General features: G+C 29.0%; 2 protein-coding genes across 4 annotated transcripts in view; one reads left to right on the forward strand and one right to left on the reverse strand.

Moving 5' to 3' along the window:
* The window catches only part of LOC113552380 (dual 3',5'-cyclic-AMP and -GMP phosphodiesterase 11A-like), a 118,712-nt gene extending 93,388 nt beyond the window's left edge, over positions 1-25,324 (reverse strand). Inside the window, exon 1 of one of the 3 annotated variants that reach the window (XM_026955275.1) lies at positions 25,197-25,324. The gene's annotated coding sequence lies outside the window, so the exon portion shown is untranslated. Of the gene's footprint in view, positions 1-5,254; positions 5,389-25,196 lie in introns of those variants that run through there. The other 2 variants (XM_026955267.1, XM_026955284.1) reach the window with 2 other exon arrangements.
* Positions 5,567-26,029, forward strand: part of LOC113552426 (protein sneaky) — a 32,589-nt gene continuing 12,126 nt past the window's right edge. The window contains 8 exon segments of the mRNA XM_026955311.1: positions 5,567-5,582; positions 5,749-5,930; positions 9,745-9,819; positions 9,879-9,988; positions 13,193-13,426; positions 17,618-17,752; positions 19,747-19,864; positions 20,972-21,112. Coding sequence (XP_026811112.1) covers positions 5,855-5,930; positions 9,745-9,819; positions 9,879-9,988; positions 13,193-13,426; positions 17,618-17,752; positions 19,747-19,864; positions 20,972-21,112 — 889 coding nt within the window. The 5' untranslated portion in view covers positions 5,567-5,582; positions 5,749-5,854.

Consider the following 26,029-nt stretch of genomic DNA (forward strand, 5'->3'; position numbering starts at 1 on the left):
ATATGAACGGTTAATTAAGAGAAATCGATTACGGTTGGTGACCTGCGTAACCTATAGATAACAAAAAATTAAGCATAGTAAATACCAAATGACATTTATTGGAATATAAGGCATATATAATAAAATGGTTTCCGTTAATAATACACTATACATAAATTGGAATATACTATTCGTTAGAACCTTTAAGAAAAAAAATCAACAGCTTTATTATATTCTAACTAAAACGAGTGGTAAATTCCAATGTAGAATAAACAATAATTAATCCTATGATTTTTTAATCACAAGTGAACGTGATCAAGCTTTAATGGTAACCAACTATGTGTAAAATATAATATTTGCCTACTTAATACATGTATAAGAATACAATAAATAGGTATTTTTCGTATACAATACAAGAACATACCTTTTCATTCACTGATGAATTAATTTAAAAATAAAATATAGCTATTAATTATTTCATTAAAATATAAAGTTATTACATTTATATATTTTTTATAATTTAAGAATTAAATAAAAAGGAAGGCTACATAAATTGTATGAAAAAAAATTAAAATATTCAACTAGAACTAATATTGAAATTTAAACTTTTTGATTGTAAACCAAGAAAATAAAAGTATAATTCCCCCAAATGTTTGCTTAATTGAATTGTATATTTTTAGCTTGATCCGTATAATTTTATAAACTGTAATTTAAAATATTAAAACAAGTTCAAATAGTTCAATTTTTTTTTTAATTTAATAAATATTTTATTCTGTTCTATTATGGTGTATTTTCAACAGTTTGCAGACTTTCGATAGAATATATGGCATACATTATATAATCAGATAGGTGTAGCATAAATGTAAATATTAACTATAATCTGTAGTTTTACTGTTATACATCTGTGGTGTAATATTATAGGCGTTTTAAAATAAATTACTATTCGATATTCACATTTGATAAAATGAAATAAGCATAGTATTCATAGTATTTTCGAATAGTCACATATTTACGCTCGATGAATGCAAAGATAGTACCTACTGCAAATGTACATAGGTACTATATATTATGAATGAGTAAATTGCGTATATTTTATGAGTTGAATTAAATATCTAAAATATGCAGATAGAACACATTTTAAAGGTTAAATTCTAATTAGTGAAAACGTAATTTAAGTTTTGTATAAAGATTAATTTTAATATCATAAAAAAATTGAATTATGAAAATCGGTCTAGAATAAAATATACTGGCCAATTTATAAGGTATTAAATAATTGTTTTTACTATTAGTCTCGGTATTAAAACTTTACTTTTTTCCGCAAATCTAATATTATGTATAATATTATTGGACAAATAATAAAATAAGTGTGTCAGCTTAAATAAAAACATAATACGTTAGGAATATGAATTGATCTTTTAGATATTTTTTCCTATACCCAATTCTTCCTTGATTTAGTACTTTTCATTTGATTTATTTAACACCCCGAAAAATTTGTTTAAATTTGTGAAAAAAACAAGAGCAAGTTTTATGGGTATTAAAAATTAAGCCTAATTTATTCCTTACTGGAAATCACTAGTACTTAAAAAAAAGAAAAAAAACTATTTTCCTAATTGAAGAACGCTTTGCGTCGCAATAATATATATGAAAAAAATGATACAAACCTTCAAGACCCTGACAAAAATCCCATTATCCAAAAGTTATTTTTCATTCAAACGAGTGGCCATATTTTACGCGATGATGTTTTATTTTATTTCACAGACACTTTTATTCCTATTACCACGGCAAATTCGTTATATATATTGCAAACGTGCAGTTTCGTTCACACTGTAATATTGGAGAGTCTATTTGGTGATAAATGTTGACATTAGACACACTAGTACGTTTCTAATGACGTCCACGAGTAAAGAAAAAACAAACCCTTTTCAGCAATATTTCTCAGACGAGTACGTTGTCAGGAGGTAAACAAATAGTTATAACTTATAATATATCCATATCGGAAATCCATTAGTATCCGAATCAGTTGCAGACAATAATATCTGTATGTATATGTCTTGTGTATTTTTTAGTCAAACAATATTTAAGTTAATATTTAACAATATTTTAATTCAAACAATCCGTCAAAACAACGGAAACAGCTTCACATCGATATTCAACAGCAAAAAACGATTCTCGCTTTTAAGCAGTAATTATTGCACTGTTGCGAAAGTTACTCAATTTCAAAAGTGTACATCATTCCTTAAATTTGTTTAAACAATAATGATAAACAATATTTTAGATTAATTTACATTTAACCGATGGATAGCACACAATAAATACTATTTAATAATATAAATTGTATACATAAGTACTCAATGGTAGTACATTTTATAACACTTAATATTATAATCACAACAAAACCACTCAACACCCAAATTCACGATTTTATTTTTCAAACAACTTTTCTCGAAATTATTTGTATAGGTTTAATTCATGAGTATCTACTTTACAAAACAATATATCGTATTATGTCTTACTTAAGAAATATGAAAACTTGAACCAAGTTAGGTATACATTTATATATATCACTATATATCACTTATATCACATAAATGATACTAATTCACATTTATGTGTATGATAGGCATTTATATTTTAAATGTTATAAATCTGTGTCAATTATTATTATAATAAGGTAATAAAATATTTCTTTACTTGTTATTTATAATATTTAACAAATATTAAAACAAAAACAGTGAACAAAAATGTTTTCTTTGTTGGGCTATCTATTGTTATAATATCACATATCGTAGCTCAAATTATCACTGTTTTAGTTGTTAACATATTATTATATTATATATTTTATAATTAACCTATATGTTAATATAACATATAAAATTAATTATTAAATTGAATATTTCTAAAAAATAAGATAGTTATAGTTCAAAACTTAACTTGAATACACTTGTCAATGAACATTCAAATTCTACTACTTGAAAATAATTGAGATGAAAATTATAAAAATTGAATATTTTATGTCGATAAATAATTTAATTTATTTTTATTAGCAAAGTCGTTGTAAAACCTATAATTTAAGGAGATTATTTATTCTATAATTTTTTATCAACTTTTGATTTAAAATATTTTTGTATTTGTATAAATTTTGCATTGATATACACTATTTTATACATTTAAATTCTATTATTTATAAACACAACATTTTTCATCAAGTACAATCAATAATTAAACGCAAATTAATACATTATCTTAATATATAAATATTATTTATACTACTTTGTATTTTTAAATAATATACTAATAAATATTAAGAATGATAAAAATAACCCCAAATTAACGATTTTTTAATATTGTAGGTATTGAAAGCTTAGGTTGGTGTGTTATGAGTTTTTTTATGTGATAAAATAAATAATATACAATGCTCGTGTTACCTATAACCAAGTCAATTGAGTGTTAGTTTAAACCAAATAAATAAATGACTTCAAGTCTTGATCGTAGCCCAAATAATTTAAATTTCAACTTAAATTTATACATATAAATATTCAACATTAAGTGGCCAAAATTCAACATTTTTGATCTAGTTCAAAAATATATTTACAACGTATAAAACTGTTTGGGGATGAAATATCTGATGATGTTTTATAGAGAAAACATATAACATCGGCTACTGATGAAAATTAATATTGCCTACCAATTAATCTTTATAAACAGGTATACATTATACCTAAATTATACCTATAATGCTTACAGTTTTTAATCGTTTTTATAAAATCAGTATGATATACGTCATGTATATAGTATAATATTTTTATAATTGTGTAGTAGATCGGTATAATTAATTATATGATAATATTAATTGAAATTTGTTATATAAGTTAAAATTTGAAAAAAAAAGAGCTGGAATTTCGTTATTTTTATTTAATATCCAGAAGTTGATTAAATGCATTGAGTTTAGGCTTTCCAGATGTGTACATAATTTACATAGTGTTGGAAAAATATCAAACGTCAGGAAAATAAAATTATAAATATTTATTCAATTCCATATGTTATTATTTTTATATTATGATTATCCGCGTGTTACTCTTTGAATTGAACCAAAGTCCAATAAACGATAAAAACATAATATTTGAAAAACAATTTAATTAATTTAAACAAAAATATCTTTTTTTCAAATAACTTAACAACATCTTAAATTTTAGCAATAGTAAAAATAATAATAACATAGTTGTTTTCTGTAGATGATAAATTATGAATTGTATTTGGTAACGTGTACAAAATTAATTTTTGAATAATTCATAGATATCTTTGACATTTACAATAGTACTAATAAATAAAATAGTTTTGCAAGAAAAATTAATTCAAATTATGTTATATCTACAGTCCACGATAATTGAAATGATAGTGTGGAAAATCCGACCTAGAAAAACTATGCTAGCCGTCCCTTAAACGTGGTTCAGTCATTCTGAAACGTTTGTTTGTAAATTAACATTATAAATATCTATGCTAAAAAATTATCGCGAAAAATGAATGGCAAACGAATTCCGGCAATATTCCTGCTACAACACATACACAATAATATATTCGTGGTTTTATCGTTCAAACTCCAAATAAACATTACATTACATAGTACAATTGGTCGGGCAAAAAAAATAACGATAGTGTTCTTCTCGGCCGAATAAATTATACGAGACAGACATTTAGATATTTTACCTATACATGATTATTATGCACACACGCCGAAAAACACGTACACAATATTCTTCTCGAGCTTCAGTAACGTTTCGATGACACAATTTATTATGTAATAGCACAGTCGAAACACGTTAACTGTGTTACTCAAAGGTCCCCCGACGCAAAATCAACTGCGTGACGAACGATTGGAGGGGGTTATTTATCATGGTTTTATGACGTAAGTATATATATATATATATACAATAAAATATTGTTTCGTGAATTTTTTTATTTTTTATTTTCACTACCATACGTGCTCGGAAAACGATCAAACTACATACCTAATTATATAGTTCAGGTCTAGCGTTGTACGCACATATTATTATGATTTTACGGTGACTGATGGGTTATAGTTATTGCCGCTATGGGCAGACGTGGTCTGCAAAAGCAGAGCCCTGCGGTGATGAAAATCGGACGAAAGCGATTGAAAAATATCACACTCGATAATGGCGCGAGATTAATGATAAACGCTATAATATAACGTTATTCTGCGATGCAAACGAAACGTATAATAATAAAATATACAATATTGGAAAGCATTATCAGTTACCTGCTGTAGTAACGGCCGCCGTGTCTCGAACGTGAACTTAGAAAAACGTGTTGGCACGGCACAGCAGTTGGGTACGGTCTCGGCGGACACCACGCACCGGAGAGCTGAACTTTAAGTAGCGTTCTGCCGACGGTTGCTGTGGGAACGACGTGCTTATGGGTCTTCATTACGCCGGGCGGCGGCGGCAGTGCTGCCAGTGCGGCGCGCGGCGAATTGTCGAACCACACCGTCACCGCGGTGTTGGACGATAAATTATTGTAACGATAATGGCTCAACAGTTTGTGTATGATAATATATTATAACATTGTACGCGCGCAATATTGTACAGGTAATATTTTTTTATATATTTTGTTGATAAATAAATGCGATCGGCGCATTGGTTGCCACGACACGTCCGGTTGCTTTTTTTTTTTTCGTTTCAACGACACATCCGACCCAAAATGTGCAATAGCGTAACGTGCCGTATAACGCGGCAATATTTTATTGTGATGTAGTGCGCGGGAACAAGAGACACACTTACCTGCAATATTGTCCCATCACGAGTGCCGCTGCATCTTTCCATACGGGTCTACACCGCCCCAAGTCTGAAGAAACGCCAACATGAAGTACAAAAAACTCGCCGCCAGACGACGGATGTCCGGTGGATTTTTCCGCGAGTTTCTCAAAGATTTACTAGGTAAGTAGTACTGCAGCGATGCACGCGCCTGCATAATATTATGATAAGGCGATATGTCGTATACGACGTACTACCCATTTCCCAAATTCGCACGGACGCGAATAATAATATGACGTGCCTGCCTATGCACCGTTTATTCGGTTTTTACACATAAGCAGTTGGCCATATTAGGGTAATACGAAGATAACATTGAAGTATATTATAAGATGTCCGTCATTGGATCACACCGACCTACCCGCAATTAATGATATACCTAAGTAGTAAAAGTGTATAGTACTCGGCGTGACTAATTCTACTGTCGTTTAGTATATCACGTATCCACCGCGAGTTCGTCATTCACCGTTTCTATTCTTTTCATTTCATGTTTGTATTCGTCTAAAATAAACTTTGGATACGTAGGTCATGTATTTTATGTTATTTCGTGAGACGTACAGCCGTGTACAGTGTTTTTACTCAAACTAGTTTTTTTCTTCTTTTCGAATTACAGTAAATGTATTACATAGTTTGGTTCTTCTCAAGAATAATAATCAGCTTATGTTGTTTTCAGGCTTGGGTCCTACCGCTACTACATCTAAGACGTTGGATCGTATACATCAGACTGTATTTTTTTTTACTTGTTACTTGTAAAGGGTTATTCCGCTGGTTTCGCATAAACCCAGGTGGATCTTCCTCTTTCATAATCGTGTATTGTACTTTTGATTTCCCTAAGTTTCGATTTATTTTGATGATGTCTAGAATTTGATTTTTTTATGTCCATATAAGCTTTAATCAGAACGAGTGATGTGTAATCGGTTAGTTCTAATGCTATTTTGGCTTCTTGGCATTCCCTTCAATATTGCCGTATCCCGCTGTATCCAAATAAATGTTATGTTTATTCCTTTGTTGTGTGATTGAGCTGTTAGTAATGATATTATCATTACTGTCCGTAATAGTACTATTAGGTAGGTATACACCTCCGATTCACGACGGCGATTTATCGTAACGCAATAATTCTTCGCGCCACGTTTCAGTGACGTCTGCTCCCGCACAATGTGCGTCCGACTACGTCACGACAATGGCAGAAAACGATTTCGGACGACGCGAATTTTGATTGACGGCCAAATATCGCAAAAGTACTAATAACGCAATATTACTTATTACTTGAATACGGTATGACGTTCGCCCTTTTACCCGTGTAGAGGAACCGCGTCTGTGAACACATAATGTGACGATATGGCGTGTACTCGAGATTCGGTTAATATACGTCACAAACGTATAATAGGTAACCACAGCGGTAATTGCCGATCTACGAATGTATTATAATGTATTTTAATGATATTCGACGAACCAGAGACTCGAGAGAAGTAAATAGTGCCGGCCGATATGACGCGTATTCGCGGCCCGCGGTTCGAATAATAATATTAATCACATAGTATATTATTGTAATTTCCTTTTGTGTACAACGCCGTAGTTGCTGCTGTTTTTGTTCCGACGGATGTTATGTACGACGAAGTTTTTCAAACCACATACACGTATTATATTTTAATAATGTTATTATAAATATTAATTTCAACTGATGGCGCGCGTCGTGCATTCTTAAGGCAACCATTTTAAGTTATTTGCGTCTTGCTGTAAATGCAATTACAACAATATATTTCTCTCTCCGTCGCACACGTATACGCACACACACGTTCATACACGACACACACGCCTTCTCATTCCGTCACTCCGAATACATAACGCACTACACTACATATATTATGATAATATAAAATATACGTAAATATAGTGTATTAGTGTCAACAATAATGTGCGACTGAGTACTGACGAAGACGATTGACGCTCGACCGAATAATAGACGTGTTTTTTGCGGTTTGTCTACAATATAATGTATGGAGAACGCAAGACGTATAATAATTAGTAATATAATTGTTTCGCGTCAGTGTTTTCCTCGCGTTTCCTGTTGACAAAATATGGATGAAAATGCAGTGGTTGTGTGGTATCAATATAAAAGCCGAACCAAAACTGTTAGTAGACGTTTCTCTTACATGAACCTGTATCTATGTATTATAATGAGAGCTTTATGGCACATGAAAATAGTTTCAACTTATAATATAATGTTATATCCTTATTCTTCATTATTATAGAAACAAATGGTTTTTTTATTTGTTTATAATATTTGACGAACCGTTCTACAAATGTCCAGCTGACGATAATAATTCGTTAATAATAACGTATCGCCTTACAAAATACATAATTTAACGATGACATGTTTTTAAAATTTAAAATTAATTTCTAGTATATTTAATCAATAGTTGTAAAAAAAATATGTATCTGCTGTAGGCCCCATCACCCTCCAAAGCATGAGTGGAAAAATATTATTAGTATTCCAAAAATGTGTTTGCACTTTTATTAGTATAGTGATATTATTAATTATACTTAAAATTGAACAAATAGTTGATATTTTCTATTTATTTTTTTAGCCGCAAAACGTTGTTCAATTTTTATAGAATTCAACATATTTAATTAAATTTAATAATTTTTCAAAATTTTTATACATGCTCATTTTTCTTCAGTTAGTATTTTTCTTAGTTTATGCATTATTTTCATTTTTCTCATAACGTTATGTATTTTCAAATTTTTATCGTTATTAATTTTTAAGCCCATATAACTACGTCATATATTATGAACTCACGATACATGGAAATTCTATTACCCCGCCTCCTGTCAAAAATAAAATAATAATAATAATATCAGTTAACGTCACAACAGTGTAGGTAATAGGTACCTATATGTATTCAGTTTATTAAAAAAGAATATGTCAAATTTTCGATTGCGTAATAAACGATAAAATGAACCCATAAAACATGTTTCGTATACAAATAATTGTTGTTCAAATACTGTGTGACTAAGATTATTTATATATTGTAGTGTTCGTACGACCATACTCTAAGAATGAAAAATATGAGAAAAGTAGGGATATTATACATAAGTAATGAGATATATTTGTTTCCACATAATAATATTAAATATGCATTTCTCACAAATTCTCTCTACGCCACCGTGGTTACACATTTTTCAATTTTCTTTTATAAACTCGACGAGTTCTAGAATCTAGTACGTCGAATATCGTATGAATGATGTTGCTTAAAAAGAAGAAAAAAAAACATTGTTTTTTATTAAATCGTATATTATTATAGTTCGTATAGTTTCCTTTGCCTAATCACAGAAATACTGTGAATATTAGAAACTCCCGCCGCGTATTTACTATAAATGAAACAAAGAATTAGTTGAATAAAAAAAATTCTCGGTTTCCTGTAAAACTTTTTTCGAATCTTTGTCTTAAAGAAATTCATTAAATAGTTTACAATATACATAATATATACCTAATATATTATATATTATATATATAGACGTAAACTTTGTCGAAAATCAATTATAAGTTTCGATTATATTTTTTGGGAAATCTTAAGTCCCAAACTCCCAATCTTTCTTTCTATTTTCAGAGACAATACTTGATTATGAATAATGACAGACAAAAACTATTTTCAAGATATAATTTGAAAATATTAAATCCCAACAAAGTTCACATACTAAAATGTTATAACAAAAATGTAATATTTTTTATTTAAAATTATTCTCATAAAACCGTCCAATGATCACTGTTCAATGTGCTCTTATAATCAATACAATATGCACAGTATTTAGATACACGATTTAACTATTTAACTGTTTCGACGATGTATTATTATAATATCATTATTACTTTTAGGTTTAATTATTACTATACCTAATTAATAAATAAGCATTGAATGTGGTGTTATTTTCTAAACAGCTGACCGCCGCAGTAAAAAGTTCAGAAAGTCCAAGTTGATTCTGGGTTTCTTCTACGGATTTTTCCTGAGCCTGAGTAAGTGAAATTTATTTTGTATTTACCCGTTGAACGTGTACTTCTATTATATTTTTCAGTTCTCTACCATTTTGTAATTGTCGATTTAGAATTTACTGAACAGACCACTCATCTAATGGGTATCATTATTGGTCTATTTTTGAGCATCGGCCATGCAATTTCACAACAGGTAAATCGATATATTTCAAATTTAGATAATAATTAGTAATCGGCCATTTGCAGACAACGCATGAACTTAAACATTTAATAAATTAATATTTATAATAACTGTACTCTCGATATAATAAAATTAATAATAATAATAATAATAGATATACCTTTTATATGTGTTGATAGTATCGCAAGTGCATTACTCATAAGTTACAAGAATATTGCATATGTTTTCATTATTAAAAACTTAACTTTCTTGAGTTATAAAAAATGTATCAACTATTATAATATTATTATTATAAAAATTTGACGAGGCTATTATACTATAATAACGCTTATTGAATAGTAAGTACTTAGGTAATATAATTTGAATAGCATTTGAATAAATTTTATTTTATGTGTTAAAGTAAAAAAATTTTTTTTTTAATATTTCACGATATTATAGTAATATTTTTATATATTCATAGGTACAGAAAATTAAAAATCTATAAATATGTATATATATGTATGTATATATAAAATATAATGTATTATCGTATATTTAATTCTATATTTTAAATCGAAATATTAATGTTAATATGAAATATTTAACTAATATTTAATTACTTATAAGTTATAAGTAAATAGCAATTTAAAGATAAAGGATGAATATATAAGCTAAGTTGAAATGTTAATAAACTACTAATCTCGTCTACTTTTTTAAATACTTATAAATATCGACCTATCAGTTTAATATTGGGTATAATAATATTCGCTATATAATTATATGATACTGAACATCAAATGAATTGAGTACTTGATAAAAAAAAAATAGAAGAGTATAGTGGTAAAAAAGTTATATCAACATAATGCGATTTTTTTTTAAAAAAAAACACAAAATCTATATAAAAAAGAGTAGTAGTGATCTCATACAAAAAAATCATATTGTATTTATATTCAAAAATATTTAGTTTTGAATAAACTGCCTAAATTTAACTGTGTATGAGTTGTATGTAGGTAGTGTAGATCTTTATGACTAAATATACTAAAAATATAATTTTATTCAGATTTAGATAGATTTGTACCTATATTATAATGCAATAAGTATTGTGATTTCTGCGTGTTGACAAATTATACGAGTATTACAGCAAGTATCAAACTATCAACGGATTATCGGCATTCGAAAGTTGTTTACAGTAGATCCGTGATTGGGGAAACTATAAAATAAAACAGCATATTATTTTAACAACATGAATTTTCTATTTGAAGTGTAAAAATTTGTGACTTTAATAAAATCGGACCACAAGAATATATATAATATTTTAGTCTTATAACGTTCCAGGTGGGTGCCATCCAATGTCTCCTCAATGTCCTTCTTTTATTCGATAGATATACGGGTTTCAGTATATTCTAACTTAGTTTACTTGTACCTACAACCTACATAATATAAAATTGTAGTTGAAATATTACATTCTACTGATCAATAGTTTACATATTTATTTAATAATGTGACGCGTGTCGTATAAATAAATAATCCAAAATGAATTTTGCCTTACAAGTAGGTAAAGATATTCAAAAAATACATGCTTTATCAAATCAAAATATAAACATTGTTGAGAAACACAATTTATTTTTCTATGCAAACATAACGACATTTTGTCATGAATTTTAATAATCAACGTATACTCAATAACGACCACGTAATAACTATCATAAGAAGACGATCCACTTTGTAACAAAAATCCAAATAAAATAGTCCTTAAGCTCCTGTCGAATGTAAACCATCATATATCAATATTAAATATTATAATTTTAGTGCGCAATATAATCTTAAATATAATGTATTTAATATAGTACTTCAAATTCATAGTTATTTGCATAGTTATGTGTACATATTTTTTCATTAAAATTCATAACATTTATTTTTACTTGAAATATTTTTTTTCTGTTTAAAAAAAAAATTAATTAGGTTAAAAACGTAAAATACTACCAATTGTGTAATTAATATGATTTATAAGATACAAGGGTGTGTTCATTCAATTACAATCCATGATATATTTTTATTTTTATTTCCATTTCCTATAGAAATATATAGAAAACCTACATCATAATTGTGCGTATAAACTATAAATTGATTATTTGTTCCGGTACCTATACTATCGGAAGAGTCTATGAAATGCAACAAATTTCATTTTTAAGAGTAATAAAGAGAGAAATGACTAAGACATTTTAAATGTGTTTTCACAAATTCTTAAAAGTCGTGTATAAGTTCCTGTAAAATATTTGAGAACGGTGAAAAACTGAAAAATAACAATCCAAATCCAGTTTTAATCAAGTATTAGTCCCGACATAAACTTTGGCAGAACTTACGAATGTATACTTAAAAATGCTAACATATCTGAAATCGCATAATAATTATTTAAAAATTTGATTTAATAATATTACATTTAGGTTACATACTTATACATGAGTTAATTAACGTAAGAAAGAGTACTGATCTATTTTTCTTGCACACTAATAAAGACTAAAGCAATATTTTTTTATAGTCAATACCTATTACACTAACTACTGTGATTTCATAAATATCGAGTTCTTCTCTAGGTAATATAGTGGTTAGGTACTATGTTAATTTATAAGTCATAAGTTATTCTCATTTTTAAGTTTTTGACCTAGCAATACTTTTAAGTTCGACATTTTTCATAATTGTATTTTTATGTTATTGAAGTATATATTTAATCATTTTTAACATATTATTTCGCGATAAATTTAAAATTGTAGAAGTGGAGTTATCTAAATTTATTGTACCAATTAAGTCTTTGATTTCAAGAATTATTAATTAAACACAAATTATAGATGTGGGGCTTATTTTGGGTTTAGAAAAGCTGATCACTTTCAATAACTGCAGATATATTTATGAACATTTTTATTCTCAATTTATTTTTTCACGACAAAGTAAATATTCATTCACAGCTTTCACATTAATTATATGTCGCTATTCAAAAAACTAACAGTGTGAAAAAAATAACAGCAACTGTTGTTTACCACCTGTTGGTTTCTATAAATAATTATAAAAAAAATTCATTGAACTCATTGTGTTTCATGTTTTAGATATAATTTTTATCTCAAAAATAAATAACGTTGATTTTATTCAAATATAAACAATAAAAAAAAAAAAATGCGATGCTACGCGGACGGCTGCTAAAACCGTATTAAATTATTATAAATATATTAACCCGTTGCACAGGTCCGGTGTTTGGGGCTTTTAGCGATGCCGACGTTCTGTGATAAGTCCGGCCAACGCGTATTAGTGACCATGGTGTTTGCGTACGTTATGGCCGGCCCTTTAAATAACATAATGAGAAACGGATCCGAAGTGATTAGAGTGTTCACCTGTTCCAGTGCACTGGTGTATAATTTGACCAAGACCCGATATGAACTCATGTTCAAACCGTTTCAGGAAGCACTATTTAATTTGAAGGTATAAAAAATTGTTATATATTTTAATAAAGTATTCATTATAAAAATTAGTTATACAATTTATAATAATATACAGACACAGTTTAACCATATTACGTTTAAACGTATAATTGTAATACTATGTTGAGTTTTTTTTATCGAATTGTACACACACAATACCTTAAAATCAATTTAAGTAGGTATCTGCAGCAACCAGAACCTCCCGGTCCCGGAACAAAAGTCTGAATGACACAATTCCGTGGATTGTTGTATCGTCGAGTTTAAAAATATAAACAACTATAATAATATTATATAAACAACATAGATATCTTTCCCATAAATATTTTAAAACAATTTATAATAGGGAATAATACGTGATAAAAATAAAATAATTAACAATTTTTTCATAATAAAAATAATAATTTCGTTTAATGAGCTGTTTAACATATTATAATGAAATCAATACGTCTAAATGTTGATATTTTCACAGTTGTTGAGAAATGCCAAAAGGGGTCAATTAATGAGTTGAGTCGAGGTTTATGGGTGAAAGCTCTTTAATAAATTAATAATCGTTTTTCAGTAAATGTATTATTTAATATTTCCTCAGTGCAAGCGATATTATGCTAGGTAGTTTATACCGGAATATTATTCGCGTACTGTAGAAAAATATACGTTAATCATTACCGTAATGGCTAAAATTCTTCGGGGAATGTACAACACAACTTATATAATTCACTTATTGAATCGACCAAATTGAACTCACAGAAAATAATTTAATCCACCTGCTCGTTCAAAGTGTAAAATTCGAATCATGTGTGCCGTCATTGGCTCTCATGTGTGCAAGACTTTGATTGATCTCCTGTCCAGGCCATGTTATATATTTTTTTTAAAACCTCTGTGCGAGTTTATATAGCAATTCGATTATTTTTTATTAATTTAATACCTCTTAGTTATTAGTATTAAATCACTATATACTCATAAACATACAACTTAAATGTACATACAACCAGTTACTCGTAAATCGCTCGACAAAGTCGAAATGTTATCGATAGAATATAATAGATAATATTATTATCTCACGTACGGTTAATACTGTCCGTACTTTTGTGAACGCAAAAATAGTGATAAAAATTGCTCTATTTACAATAAAATAATCAATTTTCAGAATCAAATCACTAATCTCACCTCTAAAATCAATGAAAAATATTATTTATGTTTCCATTACATATAATATGAAATTATCGTTTATTTTGAATAAGATTATTATAATACTATCTAATTAATCAATAACCACTTTTATAATTTCGTAATATATTACTGTACTTATTTAGAATACCTACACTGTATTCTTAGTAAAACGATTTTCTTTGATGGTTGTTTATTTGTCAACATGACTATGCAATTAAATATCTCGATATAAATATTATTCACTTTTGGTTAATGTTTTTTTTTTCTCAAAAGTACTTAAATCTCTTTAATGACATGTACATTATACTTACATATTATATTATTGTAAAATTATGGAACCTTAGAGCTTAAATATAAATTTCTTTACGCAGCGCATGCATAATTTCACGAAAAATTACTTACAATCTAATAGTTTTTTGTATGTTTAATTTTGAAAAAGCTGTAACCTACAAGTTTATGTCTATTGGATATACTATTTTAACAACATAATAATAATATAAGTGAAAACTTCATAGACACAGTAGCAATACAATCCTACATAAATTTCCGTGCTATACGATTCGCGTTTATGTTTACGACTGCGATTCCAATATCCCAGTTTCTCCGAGAACTTAATAAAATACAAAAAAAAATACAACAAAAAGTACATCCAAGTACAACGGACGTAAAATATTCCGGGTTGACTCTCAGCCCGGATGCATTTCTTTAGTGAATAATGGGTTTTTATCCCTTTGGTATACGATTACCGCTGTACTACACAATACATTATTATTCCGTTTGATATTATACGTTATAATATTCGGAGGAAGCGTTAGCGACAAACGTGTCTCAAAAATTTTGCAAAAATACAAAGCCTCGGGTCGTTTCTAATCTCCGGCATGAAATGTGTGTACGAGACGTAGGTATAATATCGTATATGACATAATATAATTATTTTCACTATTATAAAATATTTGTTTATCAACAAAGATGGCAGCCATTGGATAAAAATCGTGTACACAGAGACAATACACATTTTGAAAGTCCAAAATCGGAGAATAATATAAACGAATGTTATCTTTGTGTCCTTGCGCATAAAAAAAAATCTTCTAAATTACAAAAACAGCTTTCTGTTACTGTCAGTTAATTAAACAATCCGCTTCTTTGATTTGCAATGTGTAAACGCGTACTTTTTCTCCGTGTTTTGGTGCTGTTGTTTATTTTTTGACTTTAGACGGTTTTACATCAATAGTATGTTTGGATGAAAAAATAAACTTAAAATATACTAATATATTAATACACAGTTTTCAGCGATATTTCTTTACAATACCCTACAATTCAAAATAATAAGATTTGTTATCATTGGATATATTTTTTAGTTGAATTACTCGAACCAGTGAGTATACGATCTGTCAACATACAAAATTTCCCATACAAACCTGAATATTGTTTTAAATGTTATACTTAAGATTTAAACATTAAACATTAAATCTGTTACCAAAATTATCAATAATAACAATAAGCTAGGGCTGCGCAGTTGTTTATGAGATCAGTACTTACATTACTTTAATCTTTGGGAAAGATACCAATAAAATGTTAAAATATACTTTATATATATTCTTGTAAGTTGTAGAAGCGTTGTTGGTAAAAAAGATCACTTTAAAAAATAGATAGGAATATAACCGAGCAAAAAAAAAATTGTTGTATACCTAATAGTATGAGTCTTCCAGTATAGATTTTTATTTTTATTTTTTGAATTCATTAAGATTATTAATCTCAAGTCATCCATTACTTATATTCTATGTTATATCATTGATTATATTAATACCACTGTGTTTGTATGACATCACATACTATTGTACTACATTGTTTATGATATGAAAACTGTATTATTGTAAATGTACAATTCATTAAAACTACTATAATTTATTCTATATAAAGACGTTTATATGCATTTTATACCGAATTAAAACAATTATTATAATTTACTTAAAGAATCTTTGATTTAATATTTAAGATAACGTCAAAATAAAACGAAATACGTGATCGGGAAAACCAGCATCCGACGTATTCTATCGCAATTTTCATGTCAATTATTACTCGGTACTGCAACAATATATTTAAATTGTGTTTACATTTTCTTGTACAAACAAAATTAAAATTTTGAATTTAATTTAACTGTATGACAGAATTAACATTATCAAATAAAAGTAAAAGTAAAAGTATATTAATTGTGTCTCGATAGTTCCACACTTATACAAATAACACATGTGCGATGAAGCATAATTTGAAATAAAAATTCGCTAGCCATTTACGAAACATGTTTTATTTACTTGTGAGACTATTTTATATTAAAATGCTTAGCCATTTTCATTTGTTTAAATTAGATCCGAGTAAATATTACTTAACTCCTCTTATCTTTCTATATACGTAATAGATATAATAATTAATTAATATACGTACATACGTATCAAATAGATTTATTCAGATTATGCATATTACACACAATACGTTTTATTTTCTTAAAATATGAATGAAAAATTCCATGTAGATTATCTTCAAATAAATAAATATTAAATTTTACTGTAACATCATTCTGGGATATAGTGTAATAAAGGTACTATTCACTGTAAAGTGTTAATTATTTGTAAAATTAAATCTTTTAACATAATAATATATGTCATTTCTTATTTTTGATCAATGCAACAATGCTGTATAATAATTAAAATAAGATAAAAATAAACCTAAAACTGAAAGTCTATAGCATATTAGTGTACTTTTTACGATAATTAACATTCATAAAAAAATTTTTATACATCTACCGCCTATTGATTTTTATTACATTATTTACCTACATACTAAAGTTACCAAAAATATTAATCATCGTCGTTTGAATCCGTTAAAAATAAACGTCATAACTCAAAACTGTTATTTTTAATCATCGTCCCAACATATTTTACGCTTATATCACATCTATGTTGTAATAATATTATAATATGGTTGTGAATTAATGTCAACATGTCATCATGTTTATAAATAATTTTAGGCTGAAACAAACGAGATAAAAGAAACCATAAATTCCATCAACGACGTGATCGATCCAATTCGACAGGAATTCGAATCAGACAGTGACAGTATCGTACTACACGAGAGAAACGACTACTTAGACGATCTGCAAATGGTAAGTTACAAAATATTAAGTAACCTCGTTTATTATGATAAAATTTCGAGCTGATTTAAACACGTCGTTTATTTGTAAGTTGTAACGTCCGGTTTTTAAAAGATATCTTACGCCATTGACACGAAAAACATTTAAAAAAATAAAAATAATCAAGTGTTATACAATATAATATTGTATTTTGCCTCTATGTGTATCGTGTACGGCGAACATTAATAAAAATCTCATTTGAACCGTTCGCAAATTTCAGCTGCGAAATTGAGCAGCTGTTATGTTTCCAATTTCAACGTCCTAGTATTATAACAGATTTTATTATTTTAAATCAAAAAGTGAGATTTGGTATCAGAATAATTTATTGATTAACGATTATATAATATATATAACGAATATATTGTATATATATATATATATACACACACACACAAATATAATAAAGTTATTTATATTTAACTTGAATGAGTTATCCAGGTCTACACATCATATTCACATTTTGTTTGTGAATATAATTTCAAAATATCGTATGTGCATGCCATTATTAAAGCAAACTCACGACAATGACGTGTAGAGGTACTTTTTATTTTTAATTAAATATTTTATTTATGATGGGTTACGAATTTCAAACAAAAATCCTCACGTTTTTCTACACTATTAAAAATTAAAATTAAAAATATTTATTGTATCGCGTTGGCGTATTTTATTTGATTATATAGAAACATTACGGTGTATTATTAATACTTTAAAACGAAATTCCATTACTCAAAATCTAACTGACACAAACACCGTCAACATTTTGTCACTGATCTCACGTCAACATTCCACATTTAACGTATACTGTGAACATAATATTATTATTATATCTGTAGGTATTCTGTACCTGAAAAGCAAAGGCCATATTTTAATTTTTCAAAAAAAGCGAAAAACAGACATCTCCATATCATTTTTTGTTTTTTTTTTTTCATTATATACATCCATTTTTAAACACCTAATACCATAATTTTTCTAATAAATAAAACTAGGTATACATATAATAATTTATTTGTCTTTTATAAAAACATTAATTTATCCATTTAAATTATTCGTACAGTAAACATATTATTATTATTATTATAGATAGTACTTAGATATTTTTGGTCTAGAACATGAAGCTTTTCTACTTGAATCCAATATTTTTTTTTTAAGTTTAAAACAGATTCTTAGTTCAAATTATCAGATTGTATACAGTCAAATTATCGATAAAGGATCTAAATCTAAACAATTTGGATTTGAGCCCTACCCCGTTTCAGAGAAGCAACTTTAGACCTTGATCATTATGTTTTAATTTAATTTTTTTTTTAAATATTTTATCGTTTAATACTTAAAATTAACAGGATAAAAATACACGTTGAAAAAATGTACGTAAGAAATAACATTATGCCTTCATTCTGATTAAATTGCTTAAACCCTGCTACTTCTTGTGTACATACAATTATTATCATGCAGCCCACTAGTCACTACTCTCAACTTTTTTTTTCGGAATTAAGATATTTTTAGATAACCTACATTTCGATTCTTTCTCTTGTCGATTCACACCTCTGCCTAGTGGCTACCTTATTGTTTAGTGGTCAAACTGAAAACGTCACGACCCACAATGATGTGAGGTAATAAATCAAGTTGAATGTAAAATATTATTTTATTATTACCTTTTGTTTTTTTTTAGTTTAGCGGATATATCCCACACAGTATTATTATACTATACATTTTTTATTTGTCTTCAATTAAAAAATTAAAAAATAATAACATTCATAATATTTTACATATTATTTATTTACTCTTCTGACAGTAGCTTCGCCCTCCGATCTATAGTCTGTATATATATATACTCCTGAACATGCGCATTTGCTAAATTGATACAAACAGATTACGTTGCGATCTAATTGTTTTCAAACGAAACTTAATTAAATGTAACATTGCTTATGACTTAAACTCGGTGGCAGCTCATTGTTACATTGTTGTTTTAGAGACCATCAAAAATTTACAATGCAAAATCGTCCGAGCATACCAAAAATATGTACAAAATACCGGAGCCGAGCGAAGTGGAAATAAAGTACAGAAATAAATTACACAGAAAGTGCAAAGGTTAGTTAACATATTATACAGATGAGTCCTGCGTTTATATTATGACGATTATACTAGACTTGTGGAACGCACGAATTTCTTTGTTTATTTCACAGAGTGTGTTAAACGAAAACAGATTCAATATTATAATATTATAATTTATACGTAATAGCCGAGGAATGAAAAATCGAGATCTAAATGTAATTATTGTACTTTGATTAGTTTTTTATTCGATATAAAATGAGAATTGCAAACTATATAATAAATTGTCGTCCAAATAGCAGTTTAAAAGTAGCGATATAAAAAAGTAACAATAGTACGAGTCTTAAGACGTTAAACTGAAAACAATAAACAATAAATAAACCATTGCGCCGAGTCGATAAAAAAAATTGTCGTGTCCTATAACATAACAGCACGAGTAAAGTATTCGAACTTTAAAGTTTGAAACATTACTTTAAATTAAATTTTCTTAGAAACAAAACGGACATAATATACAATATCAGAATATACGAGTGTGTAAAAAAACAAACAGAAATCATTTATTTAATATATTTTAGAAAAATATACGATCTATCCGCCGGAGACCAATTTCGAGTATAGTCAAAAAGCGTAGGAAAGAAAAAGCAAACTTTTAAATGCACAGATCGATTTATATCCATGACGGTGTGCTCGAGCGGATAGCATTAAAAATCTAGCTGGTGGTCGTCTCTCGTTGATAGCTTTTAATACATTCGTAATCTAATATTTAAAAAAATAAACAGTTAAAAAGTTTTGAAAATTAGACACGCGCGCAAAATGTTTTCACGGGAGCAAACCGTGTGAGTATACATTTTTTGTTGGCGTGAGGGCGACGATTAAGCTGTTTTATGAATTTTTCCTCGGTGGCGATGGAGTATTTTTTCTTCATTGACGTATCGACCTGGTCACTGCAGGTGACTAGGAAACATCTGTACGGCCGTAATTCGATTTTTATTGCATCTAATACTTTTATACACATTTCGTTTATTGATTGGATTCGTTTTTTCTTCAGAAAAGTGCGAGTGGAGCGGTCATTAACGATGTTTGTGTGCAAAGGGTTCGGTGAATGTTAACTACTTATTGTTTATTATTTTTTAATATTGTTTGCAGGCATCATCGATCGGGCCGACGAAAAGTGCAAGGCAGCGTTTCAGAACAGTTACGACAATTGCAGGAACTCCGTACACTGGTCCGTGAACTGGGCCCTGTGCTGGCCTATGCAAGTCACTTTCGTCTGCAATCTTGCACCATGTGAGTAAAGCTTTGCATAAACTTCGTCCTTTTTTAATCCATATCAGTTATCGCGTAAAAAAAACACAAAATTGAGTCATAAATACCTCATAATAATTACGTCACATCTGTCATTGTATCGTTTGTAAAAATGGGCTGAATATATATTACACATAAGATTTTAGAGCTTTATAACTATACTCGTATAGTACATCTGAATTTTTCGGTGCTCCATTATGTAGGTAGGTATATTATATATAATTTTTTTTCTGTTTGAATCGACGACGTCGTGAGGACCGCTTACGCATTATAATATAATATATATACTTATATTGTAGAAACATTTAAATTTGAGACTTTCCTTACGTATAAACCTAACAACATTCCGAAAATCAATAATTATTTATTTTTTAATTAAATTAATAAATTAGTCTAATTATTATATTCTAAATTTTTTATACACCGAAGGTACCTATATCATGTAAATAAATCATGATATAAGTTTTATAAATTAATTATATATTACATTATTACCGTATTAACATAAATTAATATATAATATTAATAATATTATACATCAATACATTTAATATTACGACTCATTTTATAAACTAATTATAGTAATAAACAATTCCGTAAATATTACTGCAGTCTATAATATATGGCTGGTTTATATAAATTTAAGACTCGGTGGAATAAAATTGATGATAATATATGAACAGTAGCCGGTGGGATCAATAACTAGTGGATTCGATATATTATTATACCTTTTTTCAAAACCAGGATGTTTCGGCAAAATTTATAAATCCCTACTATAATAATGACGCTATTATGGGTTACTATCCAGAAAGTGGTTAAAGAGAGTAGTAGGTCAAATACTCAATAATTACTTTGTTTTTATTTTGTCTCCACCTATAAGTATAAACTATGGTTTATAGTTTATACTTCATACCTAAAACCTAACAAAGTATACTAATAAACATATTTTATGTAGTAATGAATAAATGTAATAAATACCGACTTATTTAGTACCTGGTTAGAATATTTGAGTAGTATTAAAATATTGTTTTTTTTTTTTTAATAATTAGGTACGCACTTACTTCATTATTTTAATAATAATTGTTAAAAGTATCTATTACACAACAAAGTGTCAGATAATATAATATGCTAGTACCTATCATATATAGTATTACAATTTTAATTATATTAAAAATGTGTTAAGATGATATTTTACTCATTTATGATGTTTTTGTTATACTTACAGTTACTAATATAACATATTTTTTATACAGAATAATAATACATTTCTAATCAATTACTTTTAATATTAGAATGAATTGACATATTTTAACCATGATAATTAAAGGTGAAAATATTAACAATTCTTTGAGTTGAAAATTTAGGGGGGTGTAGGATTATACACATTCGATCAACCCGAATGTATGACCCTCTCGATCATACGCCACACCATATTAATGTGCTATCGTGATACAGTGTTTGGCGGTGGAGACGTGTGCAATTCCGGAAAATCGGTAAATTCCGGTTTCGGTAAAGGATACGTATACCTGACAAAGTCCAAGGACGAATTAAAACGAGAATTCCTGCACGTAAAAGTCAATTACAAATTGAACAAAGTGAAAATAATGGTAATGTTCGCGCATTCGGTTACACCATAATTCTATATAATATAGCACAGGCGATTTCCGCGGCTCACCTATTATTTTATGCGCGACGTCATGAACAAGATGAAGCGCGTTGAGACGTATCATAGTTCTTTAAAGATTTAAACAAATTTAATTTTTAATCACTTTCTGATGATCTCGTTAATATACGCTTCTAGTACACTACATCAATCACTACAAATAGCTATTATATATTGTTCATTTTTTAAACAGAGTATAATAGTTATTTATTAATATTCAAATTAAGATATAGCTAAATTAAATTTTATAAATACGTGCATGAATAGAGGGAAGTGGGGAGGCTTTTACACATTTGTAAAATCCAATCTCGCAAAAGACAGACCGTTTAATCAGACTTGTACACGCTTTACGTACTGTCTGGGCGGAATTTCGCCGAGGGTCACTTGTACTGCTCAATTGACATTATATGTAATTTTGTGTAATTTCCTGTTGCTCAAAGCAATTTGGGTCAAAAATAAGTATGCCAACTTGCTACAAAAAAACCAAACCAAATAAGTCACACACACACACACACATTAAATAGAAAAAATGTATACGTTGTATATCTCAATATGTTTGATAGTTAAAAAATGTTCAAGTCTAAGCATTTGTTAAATATTCATCAGCGTTACAAAGCGTTCTTGTTCAGAATTTCTTGGCTTACTCCAATTACGCACAGTTAAGAAGTCTTCAGTAAAATTTAAAAAATAATAATAATTACATTCACCCAAATGACCAGCCGCCGTCTATCGGGAACAATAATAAATAATAGATTATTCTAAGCCGTCCGAACAGTAAGTTGCTCGTATTGTGCGCTTGGTTATACAAGATGATGATCCGTTTAATGTAAAATTCTCATCATATCAGAAAATATTATTAAAAATATTTATTTTGCATAATCTTATGACTTGTTATAAAATAATACTCTTAGAAAAAATTACATTTTTAATATTTTTATTTTTATTTTTACTATTTTAAAAGACAACACACATTTTAATTTCATACACACAATTCAAATTGTACTTCTAATTAAAAAATATTTTTTTTAGACTTAAATTCAAATATTTTTTGAAATAAAAAGTGCGGCTTACGTTGAATGTATCACTCGATATACAACTACATTTTATATTATTATACGCAGTATACGCATACACGCGCATATGTATGTAAATCAACGTGTTCGTATTGCAGCCAGGCACTCCAAAAATGGGATCGACAAGAAATACAAATACACAAAACTTTTTAACCACAAATAGCGCAGATATATGTAGATAATAGATACACAGATATGTGCGCAATGTATAAACCTTCAATATATTATAACATTTTTATGGGTATACTACATCACGTGTATAGGGACACCAAATCCGATTAAATAACAACGCTTCTTAGGTTCGGTGTGGGTGCGCGATTTGTCGAACGAGTCGGGAAAGACGGTCGGAGACACTGTCTCGTATGGCGTAGCCACACATAATGACGGAAAAAAACACTCGACTCGTTCGTAATTCGCCAGACGAATTGACTGCAATGTACGTAAGGCATACATAATATAGCGCGCGCATAGTATTATACTGTATGTAACTGTATATTATAAATAATGAATGGCGTGTGCAATGCGATCGGAGACTTTTATTTCTTCGAATTCCAAAAAACGCAATTATTTATTCAAAATGTCTATCCGCTCTTATTCTGGAAATTTCGACCACGCCGATAACCCAAAAGAGAACGGTTTCGGTCACTGCATAATTTACATCTTCGATTGCGATGTTAACCGGTGGAATCGCTGCGGTCGAGACGTCCGCCACGAGATTACAATAATTTTAACGAAATTAAGGACAGCTGATGTATTTTTGGGCGTCTAAACGTCAAAATCATCTGGCGATTAAAACCCCATTTTTTTTCATCGCGGAAACTATTTTGTATCACGGGTATTTTCGCGTTAGGATATTTCATTCGTTGAAACGCATAAATAATTATTATAAAAAACGTGCCACAATAATAATATAAATTATATTATTTTGTTTTAATTTCTATGATTACGAAATATCAAATAAAAAATAAATAACACTCTCAATAAATAAAAAAAACCTAGAACTGTTATCAAAGCGTATAAAATATAAAAGCTAAAAATTATCAGACCTCTACGAATTTATATATTTTTACAACACGTATTAATATTGCCAAACACTCGTACATTCGTATAGAAATAATATTATTATCATTATATTTCATCTATTCGTCGCGTCATTAAAACGGTAAATGATTCCTGCCGTGTGCCCATTGTACATAATAATATTACGTAAAATCTATTTCGTATAATACATCTCGTTGATTTGACTTCTATACGCTTGAAAAGCGTTCGGCAAAAAAAAATTGTTACTCAAAGAGATAAATTATACAATGATAATAAAATATATACATACGTCGCTGCGCCTGGCTCTTCTCGTTTTTATAATTTTATTTTAAAACGTTAATTTTCCCGAACAACGCGAAAGCGAATTCTATTGTAGGTTAGACGAGCCGTATACAGTTGCTTTTGCTTTCGAATATCGCAATCGGCGGTCGGAGGTCATCGTGGTTTTCCGGTCGCTTATCTTCTCGGGCGGCGGCGCACAATTCGCCGATAAACGCGTAACGACTGCGATTTACATTTGAGGTATATACATTTGAGGATGTACTCGCGGGTTAAGTTCACTGCGGCTACCGTTGCAATTAGCGATTGCGTTATGCGCGAACCGCGCGTGTGCCTTCGCAGACGAAAACCTTAACACCACTAAAAACGTATTTACGCGCGATGACGTATACCTGTGGGTATAATAATCATAATATACGTATAATCAACGTGTGTGTGTGTGTATGTGTGTGTAATAAACACAACGTGTGAGCCGGCAATTAGGCCGCATAGATTTACGCGCTTCGTCCCCGGCGAACACGTCGACCGTCTCAGGGGTTTAGGCCGTTTAGGGGGGAAGGGGGTACGGCTACCGCGGTGATGATATTATTTTCGCACTGAATATCATCGTTTCGCGATCGCGGTTTAACCGCGCCAATACCACGCACACGTCACTGTTCGGAAAACCGTTTGACGTCTTAAGGTCGTCATGCCATACCCGTGATCAACGGCCCAAATATTATTACCGTTATTCAAATATATAGGCAAAAGCGTGTGTCGTTGCACGTGCCGCGCGGTTTCTAACGTGATGATAATATTGTTATCGTATTACGCGCGATGATAAATGCGATGATGGGCTTAAGG

Source organism: Rhopalosiphum maidis, chromosome 1 (genome assembly GCF_003676215.2).
Source record: "Rhopalosiphum maidis isolate BTI-1 chromosome 1, ASM367621v3, whole genome shotgun sequence".
Lineage (NCBI taxonomy): Eukaryota > Metazoa > Arthropoda > Insecta > Hemiptera > Aphididae > Rhopalosiphum > Rhopalosiphum maidis.